This window comes from Haliaeetus leucocephalus, unplaced genomic scaffold (assembly GCF_000737465.1).
Source record: "Haliaeetus leucocephalus isolate CR32 unplaced genomic scaffold, Haliaeetus_leucocephalus-4.0 Scaffold246, whole genome shotgun sequence".
Classification (NCBI taxonomy): domain Eukaryota; kingdom Metazoa; phylum Chordata; class Aves; order Accipitriformes; family Accipitridae; genus Haliaeetus; species Haliaeetus leucocephalus.
In genome coordinates this window covers 322,570-333,417 of record NW_010972682.1, presented here as the reverse complement: position 1 = coordinate 333,417, position 10,848 = coordinate 322,570, and the positions used below count along the sequence as shown (strand labels likewise).

The 10,848-nt window shown below is 56.3% G+C and overlaps 2 protein-coding genes across 2 annotated transcripts in view; one reads left to right on the top strand and one right to left on the bottom strand.

The window, feature by feature from the left end:
- Nucleotides 1-269: 269 nt before the first annotated feature.
- Nucleotides 270-2,402, top strand: DAZAP2 (DAZ associated protein 2). The gene is made up of 4 exons (XM_010568507.1): nucleotides 270-318; nucleotides 597-718; nucleotides 1,227-1,469; nucleotides 2,182-2,402. The coding sequence occupies exons 2-4, from the start codon at nucleotides 665-667 to the stop codon at nucleotides 2,308-2,310; spliced, it is 426 nt and encodes a 141-aa protein (XP_010566809.1). The 5' UTR covers nucleotides 270-318; nucleotides 597-664; the 3' UTR covers nucleotides 2,311-2,402.
- Nucleotides 2,403-4,715: 2,313 nt separating this feature from the next.
- The window catches only part of BIN2 (bridging integrator 2), an 8,752-nt gene continuing 2,619 nt past the window's right edge, over nucleotides 4,716-10,848 (bottom strand). Inside the window, exons 8-13 of the mRNA XM_010568506.1 lie at nucleotides 10,086-10,161; nucleotides 9,763-9,845; nucleotides 8,696-9,440; nucleotides 8,206-8,315; nucleotides 4,950-5,022; nucleotides 4,716-4,783 (exon numbers count right to left, since the gene is read on the bottom strand). Of these exons, the coding sequence (XP_010566808.1) occupies nucleotides 4,956-5,022; nucleotides 8,206-8,315; nucleotides 8,696-9,440; nucleotides 9,763-9,845; nucleotides 10,086-10,161 (1,081 nt within the window). The 3' untranslated portion in view covers nucleotides 4,716-4,783; nucleotides 4,950-4,955. The remainder of the gene's footprint in view (nucleotides 4,784-4,949; nucleotides 5,023-8,205; nucleotides 8,316-8,695; nucleotides 9,441-9,762; nucleotides 9,846-10,085; nucleotides 10,162-10,848) is intronic.

The following is a 10,848-nucleotide window of genomic DNA, read 5'->3' as shown; positions in this document are numbered from 1 at the left end:
AGAAGGGGCCAAATTCGGAGCTCGTTAAAACCCCTTGGCGTCGTCAGAGCAAAGGCGATTTTCCACCCAGCACAACCAGGAGATCGGCCCCCTCCCACCGCCATGTCGGGGGGGAACATGGGAAAACACTTGCCCCAACGCCGCCTCATCTTTGCCCCCCAAAACTGCGATCGGGTCTGGTTTGTTTTGGTTTCGGTTTAAGAATTTGCGAGTCCGAGCGCTGGCGCGGTGACCCAGAATAATTTGACGTATTATTATTATTTTTTTTTCCTTTGTCGGGCTTCCTGCCTTCTCATCGCTCCCAGTTCCGGCAAAAGGGTATTTTAACTCTCGGTTTTGTTTTGGCCCTGGACTGGACTTCCGAAGTCCGGGCGAGGACAGCCGGGTGTCTGTGGTTTCGGGGGGCGTCGATCGCCCAGGCAATACTGTGAGTTAATTGGGCCCGGACGCTCCTAGAGCTGATACTCCCTTCTGCTCACGTGATAATTAAGAAACGGGGCTTTCTGAAAAAACAAAACCCCAACCAACCAAACAACTCGTCAGCGTCCTGTCTGGCTTTGTTTCTGCCTCAGGTTGAATTCTCCTCTTTCTTGCAGGACAATATCCCACCCAGCCGTCCTACCCCGTCCAGTCTCCCGCCAACCCCGCCGTGTACCCACAGACTATGCCCCTTCCACAGCCACCGCCCTACACAGACGCACCTCCTGCTTATTCCGAGGTAGGCGGGACGCTTCTCCGAAAGCTTCATTTTCTTCTGGGGCCCCTCCCAATGAAAAAAAAAACTTTGAATAAGTTTAGAGCTGGAATTTTTTTTTTTTTTTTTTTTTTTTTCCTGGAGGACTTGTTTGCTGCTTATGTCACTGGGCAGCGGTCTGTCCCCAGATTCTCTTATGAGATCTGAATCATCCACTCGAAGTGATAAACGTTCAAAGCTTCCCCTTAAGTTAAGATGACAAACTTAGCTCACCTGTAGCTGTAAAACACACCTATGATAACCTCTCTTAGTTGAATTCTTGCAGGCAGTGGGGGAAAACTGTCTCCAACAGTGGGAAAAATGTTTTTTTACCCATACCCCAAAGTAAACGCTCAGGGAAGGGGACTCCCTTGTGCAAGGAGGAGGGTGAAAGTCTGCTTTGGAGCTAGTGCTTTGACAGCAAGGCTGAGTAAACAACTGGGTGTGGAGAATAACAAGTCTCTAAACTTGCTTGCACGGCTTTTTTTCCCAGCTTTACCGTCCCAGCTTTGTGCCTCTGGGGGCTGCCACCGTACCGACGATGTCTGCGGCATATCCGGGCACTTCTGTCTTCCTGCCCATGGCCCAGTCTGTGGCCGTGGGTCCGATCGGCTCGTCGGTCCCGATGGCATATTACCCCGTGGGACCGGTTTATCCTCCGGGATCGACAGTCCTTGTTGAAGGTGGCTTTGATGCTGGAGCAAGGTTTGGGGCTGGTGGAACAGCCAGCATCCCTGTAAGTATTCATGCATCCTCAGAACCCGGCGTGCTTCAGCGTTAGGGGTTTGCGGGCGGTAATGGGGGAGATGATGTCCTTTTTTTTCTGAGAAAAACATATTTCCTACCCGTTCCATCATTTGAGAGAAGAGTGGGCTCCTACTTTCATGCTAAGGGTTTGCTGTCTCTGGCCAGCCTGTGGCTCTGGAGCTGCGTAGGCTCACAGGTGGTTATGGCTCAGCAAAACCATTGCGTGGCCAGTGCTAGCCCTGATTTGGCCTGGGGGCCATGGCGTAACGCGCCTCGGGGGAAGGCAAGCCAGTAGGGCTGTTTAGTGACCTGACTTTCCCTGGCCCCAAACGCAGACTTGGCCTCTTTCCGTGCTACGGGGGAGCTGTGGGAAGTTCCTCCTCCCCTGGACTTTCCACCCGTGGCTCACGGCCACATGAAGATCTTGTTCCACAGCTCACAGGCTCCTCAGCGTGGGCAAAAAGCCAGGGCCAGCCGTATGGGCTGCAGGCTCCGAAAAGAGAGGGCAGGGCGTGGACGAGGAACCGAGCGTTTCCCATCAACTCCTGGACTCTGTTGCTCAATCTTTGCTCGGTAGCAAGTGACGGGGACATCGACTGGGAGGTTTCTGGGTCCCTGCGGCCCACGGTGGCTTTGTGCCAGCTCCCGTCGTGGCACCGACCTCAACTATCCTCTCCCCCTCTCCTTTTTCTGTCTTCCAGCCCCCCCCTCCTGGCTGTCCCCCCAATGCTGCCCAGCTGGCCGTAATGCAGGGAGCCAATGTCTTGGTGACGCAACGGAAGGGAAACTTCTTCCTGGGAGGCTCAGACGGCGGCTACACTATCTGGTGAAGAAGGAAGGGGAACGGGGGGAGAGGGGGGGGGCTACATTTGTGTAAGGAAAGACATCACATACTGTCAGCACTTCTCACGATGTAACTGCTTTAGTCCATATTAACCTGAAGTTGCAGATCAGACACACAGCGGTGAGGTGTCTTCCTGGTTTGGTGCCCGGCCCTGCAGGCACTTCCAAGCGAAACAAGAAACCCTGTTAACGATAGCAGTGCCTCTGTTCAAACGGGGAGGGGGGGGGATTAATTCACGAAATGAATGTGAGCTCAGCAGCCCTGCCTCTTCCTTTCCTTTCACTGGAGTAATACCGCAGCGCTGAGCTTTTATTAATCGGCTACCTATACACTGGCTTTGGGGAGGGCGAGGGAGCGGATCCGGTTTCGCCTTCCCTTCATGCTCGTACCGGTCCGCTGGACCCAGAGCCACAACCACCCGGGTTTCCCTTCCATCGAAGCAAAGGTGCTGGATAGAAAAGCGAGGCAAACTTCACTTCCCAGTAGCGGGGAGGGCACCTTAGCGCTTCTTTCTTCCTGACCTCACTCTAGAACGGATCCCTCGAAGCACTCCGTGCTCACATTCGCCCATCATTTTCCTCCAGGAAGGTATGCAGCTGGCGTGTATCATGGGATTTTTTTTATACACTCCAAGTAATCTTGGATTTCTTTGCACATTAGATCTAATCAAAGCCATGCTTTGGTGCCAGAAACACAATGCAACTCATGTTTGAACATTTCATTCGATGCTAACTAGGCTTTTAGAGCGATGCTTAATAAACAAACTTTTTTTTTTTTTTAAACTCAACCTGGTGTCTTGACACCAAAACTCCTTAAGGCTGTTGTTCAGACAGAGAGGCTGGTTACCATCTGTCCAAGGGTGTGTAGCAACTGTCAATCAACACACAAATTAGCTTGGTTAATGGGTTGTTTTATGAATGCATACTTTAAAAATGACTTGGGTATAATGAAGTCTTATTAGGGTTAAGAAGAATATTTCAGGGATCCTCAATGTTTTGGGTTTGTTTTTTTTTTTTTGTTTTGTTTTGTTTTATGAAGAAAAATACCAGATTCAAATATATTTTATCCTGAGGTTTCAGTTTAATCTAAATCTGTGTCCTGTATATGTTGTGTTTAACCATACAACTGACTGTTATGAAAGTTCAGCATTACGTCTCTCTCTGTATACACTGTGGTGCACTTAACTTGTGGATTTTTTTATACTAAAAAAAAAGTAGAATAAAGACTATTTTGAAAATTTGAATAAAGTAGCAAATTTGCATTAGACCTCAAATAAAACCCCTTGGTTCCTGCCCATTGCAAGCCTTAGGGTTTCTTCACTTATTTCCTCTTCGCTGCTATTTTGTGAACTTCCTCCTTTGGGTTTGTTGGGGTTTTTTGGGGGCGGTGTGTTGATTTAAAGGAGGAACTGCCCTTGAGAAGGGAGCAGGGGAGGGACGTCTGGAGCTGCTCCTCACCCCATCTTTGTGCGTAGCAAAAGCAGGGGAAAACTAGTGTCACTACCTGCCTGCACCTATGTGTTGGTGCTAAAGCCGACTCCACGGACGAAGCAAACCTGCTCCGCTTCTGATTTCCCCAGCCCGCCGAGGTCAGGCGCCTCTCGGGGCAGGGACGAGCTTCCCCGGGTTTGTAGTTACAATGGGGCTTTCTGTAACTTGCACGATCCATCAGCCTGTTTTACATGCATGTTAACCTTAGCCTCCAAATTAGCCATGCTAATTAACCCACCCCTAAATCATCAGCAGAATAACTTAATTGTTTTGTGAGATAAGGAAAAAGAAAACAACAGCGACTCTTCAAGCCTTTGTCACTGGGCTGTATTGGAAAGCACCAAAGGGAGGAGATGGGGTGAGTGCGAGCAGCCGGAGCGTGGCTGTGCCTGCTCTCCTCCGCTGAGCCGAAGTGCTCCCTGCCCTGGGTCTGCGCCGGGCAGCAAAGGGCAAAGCTCTGACACGCACCTATTTATTTTTCCTTCCATGGTTGGCTTAATAAATTAAGGAAAAAAACCCCAAAACCCAAAACAAAACCAGCTTGTAGAACTCCAACTCCAGGAACTTTAGGCACCTTGGACCTGAGCGCATCAGAGAGGTGGCTTGGATAAAACCTTAGATAAAATACTCTTCTTTCTCTTTGGATGGAGCATCCTCCATCTGCACCGACACGTTGGTCTCTGCCACCGGCTGCTCGTAGGTGAGGTAGCTGCCTTTGTTTCTGTACAGGTAGATGATGATCACCACCAGGACCGTCAGCAGGGTGAGGAACACCAGGGTGATGACAACTACCAGGGAGAAGGCAGAGAGAGGAGCAGGGTTTAGCCCCAAGTGGTCGGTACCGAGCTGCTCCTCGGTAAACGGGGTGGATCCGGCAAGGAGAGCCCCTACCTGCGATGACCACGGTGTTGGCTTCCTCGTGGAGAGGTGGGGTGTGAGCCTTCTTCAGGAAGGGGGTTGTCAGCTCTTCTTCATCAAACCAGGAGAGAGGGAGAGAGGAGAAGGTGAACAAGGCTGGTCCCGACCCGGCTCTGAGCCAGGCTTAGCTGGACGGGGCACACGCTGGCCCCGGGCAAGGTCTTGCCGAGGATTATACGGCACGAACAGTCCAGCAAAGCTGTCCCGGGGTGCTCACCTGCAGTCAGAGGGGGCTGGTCTCCTTCCATCGCATCAGCTCCTTCCAGACGAAGGTCTGGGGTCCTTCAGAACTACCAAAAAAAAGGAATAAAAGTGATAAATTCACACGCAACACCCCGAAGGGCAGAGCCGCGAGGGGGGATGCTGGCGGTCATGCAGCACTAATCAAAGCAAAGGTTTTTATTTGGGCTGATGGAGAGGAGCGGGCTGGGGCATGCCGGGTTTGCGGGGAGGCAGCGAAGCTAGCAAAGGCAGGAGAAAAAAAACCAGCCACCGACTCTGCAATTCGCGCTCAAACTTTGAGAGCTTCAAATTGCCTGTAAATCCTTGCAAATCCTCCGATCAGGGTCCTGAGATTGATGCCGCAGCCGTAACGTTTCGCCTGCAAAAAGCAGCTGGACCAGCAGCCGCTAAATCGACCTTGGTGGCTTTCCCCGAGGTGGATGGACAACCTTTGTAACCCCCCCAGAAAATGTGTTCTGCAATGGCTCCAGTGCTCGGGCACAAGTGACTCAGCGGCTCTGCGGCGACGTGCCGCTAGATGTCAGGAGGAAATAAAATTTAATTTTTTATTTTTTTTTTAAAAAGAGGAAATTTAGCCGCGGGAGCATGGACGCGGGCCAGGAGTAGGGAGCTGGGAGTGCGGCTGTGCTGTGCTGTCAGGATGCATCTCACGAGGACGGGGCGACGCAAACCCTGCCAGCGACCGCCTGGATTTTGGAAAGCGGGATAAATTTCTCAGGATCCGGCCCTGCCCTGGTTGTCCCACCATGCCCTTGTGACTCACAGCGCTGTTGGGTGTTTGCAAAACATCTCTTTACAACAGCAGGTTTTGCTTTCGAGTGCTACCAGAGTGCAAACATTTGGGCTTACAGAGTCACAGGAACTTGGGAAAATAATTTTCCCCTTTCCCAGCAGTGTGCACGGACTGTCATGGGACCCCTGTCCCACCGGCTGGGGACCAGGACCCCAAGTCTCTCGCAGCTCCCCCTGAGAACGACAGCTTCCTCCCAGACTCAAGCTCAGGCTGGCACGAGCCACCAACTCATTAAACCCAGCTTTGTTTTAAACCCAGCTTTGCATTAAACAGTTTTGCTTTAAACCCAGCTTTGCGTTAAACTTGGCTTTGCATTAAACCCGGCTTTGCATTAAATCCACCTTTGCTTTAAACTCAGCTTTGCTTTAAACCCAGCTTTGCTTTCATCCCAGCTTTGCTTTAATCCCAGCTTTGCGTTAAGCCCGGCTTTGCATTAAACACAGCTTTGCTTTAAAGCTCATTGGGCTCCTCCGCCGGCGATGTCTGGGCATCAGGGAGCTACATGCGCTTTCCAAAGCCAACCGCCACCTTCCCACGGAGCAGCAGCCGCTGCTTGGGTGGCTTTGGAGCAAGAAATGGGTAAAATTTCCCCCCAAACTAAGATTGGGATTTAAGGGAAAGGAGGAAAAGGCGCTGCTTGATGGAAAGGGAGCTGGGTGCAATCCGGGTGCCTCGGGGAGAGGGCTCCTTGGGAACCGTTTGGCATTGCCAGTGGGGGACACAAACCCGCAGCACCTGTAATATGGAGTCCTGGGACCCACTAAAGTTTAAACCAAATTTTAGCCGGGAGAAAGACTTGCTTCAGCATCAAAATGTCGGTGCTCATGAAAACGAAGCTCCCCAGGGGAGGGATGCTCCTCCCCAACACCCCCTCCTCGCTCCTGCCTTGGCATCACGGGAAGGAGCTCCCCCCAAAAACCAACCGGGAAGGAGCCCCGTGCTCCACAGCACGGAAAACCGCGGGGTATTTTGGAGCGCCAGTTACCTCGCCAGGGTTGGGATCCAGCCGCCGCACGGTCGGAGCCTCCGGGCGTCCGCCGTGGCCGTGCCGGGGGGCTGACGGAGGGGGGGTGACTCACTTCCCCAGCACGCTGGATCCGTACGGATCTCCATGGGGTTTTTTTTTAAAGCAACGCAGGGGTTGTAAAAAAAAAACAACCCAACCATAATCTTCCTCATTCTTGCTCTCGGGCCAAGTTACTTAAGAGCCGTTCCCACAGCGAAACCCTCCCCGCCCTGCAGCTTTGCTCCCAAAAAGCTTCGCCGGGTGCCGTCGGGGATGCTCAGTGGCGCCGTCGCAGCCCCTCATTCCCGTTCCCGTTCCCGACGGATGGAAGATGGGATGAGCCACCCATCCCCGCAGCCTGCTCACCCCCATTTCTCCTCCATCACCCTGGGACGGGTCCCCCCGGGAGCAGTGTTTTGCTCTCCCCTACGCCCCGCTCAGCTTTCCCACTGGGTTTTCTGCTTTCTGCCTCTCGCCGTGGCAGGATCAGGCCCTTGCTCTTCCCGCCTGCCTGAAATCCAGCTGGAAAACACCCGGCCGAGAGCCGACATTTCGGCTTCTCCCCAAAAAAACCAGCCACACTTTGGCATCCCTCGTGGCACGACTCCCGTTGCCTCCCGGTGCAAATCCACGTGCCCAATGCAGCCAAACCCCTCCAAATCTCCCGGGAAAGGGTGAATTTTTTTTTTGGGGGGGGTCACCCCAGGAGCCACGTCACCCCCCCCACCCCAGCTCTTACCTGCGCCCGCTGTGCCGGGGCGAGCGGCTGCCGGCACCATGTGCGGCTCCGAGTCTCGCCGGGGCGAAGGCGTTGCCCTTTTCCTGCCTCACCTTTCCAGTCTGGCTGCAATGATGATAAAATCCCAGAAATACCTCCTCCATTAACCCCTCGCTCGCTGGCGAGCCAGCCCATCACCGGGCATCGGGGCGGCGACGCAAGCTCTTGCGCTGGGGTGGCAATTGGCAACGGGGTTTTGCTTCAATATGGGGGAATTTGGCAACACGGGGGAGGTAAAATCAGGGGCGGGTTTTTTTTGTGTGTTTTTTTTGTTTTTTTTGCATGGCAGCACATTTTCTGGGAGCTGGCGAAACCGGCTTGACGCCTTTTTCCTGAGTCACTGCGGCATTGGGTGCCAGGGGAGAACAGGACGACAGATCCCTCCTGCACCCAGCTTCGGCCGCCGTAAACCTGCAGGTGGGGACCCCCTGGCACTCCCCGTGGCCCCCCCGGCCCAGCCGGTGCTGGGCTTTTGCAGGATGGAGATTTGGCCCTCGCCGGCATCTTCGCCCTCCTCTCATCACCTTTTCTGCCCTCTGCCTTTATTTCACACGGGATGGGGGGTGGGAAGCGCGTTACGGTTTCGGTGAAACAAAGCAATCTGCCGGTGGCGCCGTAAGATGCCCGTTTCCCATGCCGGGTGCTGGGCTTACAGGGAGGTGAGGGTCTCGGTGGGGTCCTGGGGGGGATTTGCTGCTGGTGGGGGGTCCTGGCTTGCATCCTGGCTCGTCTCCTGCTCCAGCATCCCAGGACAGGCTTGCTCCTGGGAGAGACACGGAGGTGACGTTGAGCCGGGTGGGATGGAGACCTCGCGCTTCGATTAAACTGGACCCAAGAAGGACCGAGTCCGGCCGGGGAGGTCGGGTCGGTGTCTGCCCCATGGTGCTGCTGCACCCACCTCGGCTGGGGCCGCTTGACGCCGTGCCGAGGGCCAGATCCAGCCCCATCTGCCAGCGGAGGAGCACCGCACCCAGCTGGATTTGTCCCATGGACCCCCTCCGGCCCCATGTCCCCGCAAGCCCACTGGATGCCCCCCCAGCACAGACTGGGTCTCCAAACAAGCCGGGTATCCCCTCGCCATTGCAGGGCACGGATGTGGCCCCCACCATGGCATCTCCCCTCCCGGCACCAGAACTTTCTCACCTGAGTTTCGGCCAACTTTTGCTCGATGTCCATCTCCTCCACGCTCTCCTCGGAGTCGCCGGATTCGCCCGTGGCACTGCCCGGGGACGGACACGCCGGTGCCTCCGCCGCGGTACCGGGGACATTGCAGGGGACGGCTGGGGCTGGGGACGGTGGGTCCCCGGGATGTGCCCGACCCTCACCGTTGGCGGCCGTGCCACCCGGCTGATGAGGGTCCCCTGCGGTGGCCGGGGCTTTGCTCACCTCCAGCCTGGCCACGGCTTTTTCCGACTCTGGTGGCGCGGTGCTGGCGGCCTGGGCAATCGCCTCCGATAAAATCAGCGATGCCAGGGAGGCGGCGATGCCCTCGGCCCCCGCCTGCGCCCCGGCGGCAGCCCCCGATGGCTCTGGACCCTGTTTTTTGGGGAGCCCGGGCGAGTCGGCGCCTGGCTCCGTGGCTGCCGCCGATGTCCCTTGCTCGCGGGATGGAGTTTCGGGGCCGGGACCAGGCTCTGGGGCCTCCTCGCTGGAGACCGACGCCGTCTCCGACAGGGACCCACCGCTGGCAGGTGAAGCCGGTGGGGGGCCGGGGATGCCGGTACCCAGCTCCCCGTTGGAGACGGCATCGGTGGCACCGCTGCCCACCCCGGGGGACCCCGCCGTCGCCTCCGCTTCCACCATGGGTTGCCAGTCTGGCGCCTTCCCCGGGCAGGGGAACATGGCCGGGGGGCTCACCGGCGAAGAGATGACCAGCGAGCGCCGGTTGCTGTGTGTGGGGGGAGGACAGAGGGGTTAAGCCCCCCTCCGGCACGTCCCACAAGGATCATCCTTGGGGACACCTGGCACCGCGGCATCACCGCCCCGCCTTGCAGGTGATGCTTCCCCATCCGGCATGATCGGTAAACAACCCAAATTAATTAATCCAGCGCCACCAAAGCGCCCTCAGCTCGGGGTTGGGAGATGTTCACTCATCCCAGGACTATAGAACTGGAGGCTGCATCACCCTTCTGCTTATCGGGGTGTGTGTGGGGGGGATGATTTGGCCGCTTGAAGCCCCCCACCTCGCCAGAACTCGCCCGCTCGTTCACCTGGGGATGCCTTTAATGATGAAGACTTTGCTCGAGTGCTGCTTGTCCAGTTTGCTCATCACCTCGTAGAGGTCGCGGTTGAGCTGCAAAGGACAGTTTGGGGGCGAGAGAAATGCATCAGAGGGACCCCCCCAGTGTCACCCATCCCCTGGCAACACCATGAACATCCTCGAGCTGCTCTAAATTATTAAATTAAACAAAGAGCAGCGAGGACTCGAGGTGGGTGACTGGCACCAGTGTAGCCGGAGCACCCAGAGATGGCTACAAGACTGCTGGGGGGGGCAAAGAGAGAGGTGTTTTGGGGTGCTGCCTTGTCCCCCCACCTTGCTCATCTCCTTGTAGAAGACATCGCGGAGGTTGGAGATGTTCTGGAAGATGGTCACGTAGCAGGCGATGCGGCTGCGGGAGGGAAAACACGGCGGGAGGTGGTGGTGGGGGTTTGGGGGTGCCGACCCGTTTCCCGCAGGGTCTCGGGGTGCTGAGCACCCAACCGGTGAGCACCCATCCTCCAGGGTCTCTGGGGAGGTGGGGAATGGCAAATAACCCCCTGTGGTGAGGACGAAGTGGCTGTGGACATTTGTCCCTGGGGCCGCCCCGCTGCAGCCATGGTGGCCGTCACAGCCACCGGTGGCCGATGTCCCTCGGGGCCACCGGCCCGTGTCACCACCGTGGCCTTTGGGGAGAAAACGCCACTTCTTCCCCACCACCGGGGGGGACAATGGCGCCCACCCACCGGCACCTGCACCCAGCCCGCGTCCCGGGGCTCAGCGAGTGGTTTTTGGGGACCTCGGGCTCAGATGATGCTTTTTTGGGGGGACCCAGGGGGGTGGGAGGGGGCTGCCTTTGCAAATGGGGGGTGCTGCGGATGCCGTCGGCTTCTGGGCAGGATCATCCCCCGGGGCCATGTGCCTGCCCCAGCCCCGTGATGTCCCCCAGCCCCGCAATATCCCCCAGTCCTGCAATGTCCCCCAGCCCCTGCAATGTCCCCCAGCCCCACAATATCCCCCAGTCCTGCAATGTCCCCCAGCCCCTGCAATGTCCCCCAGCCCCACAATATCCCCCAGTCCTGCAATGTCCCCCAGCCCC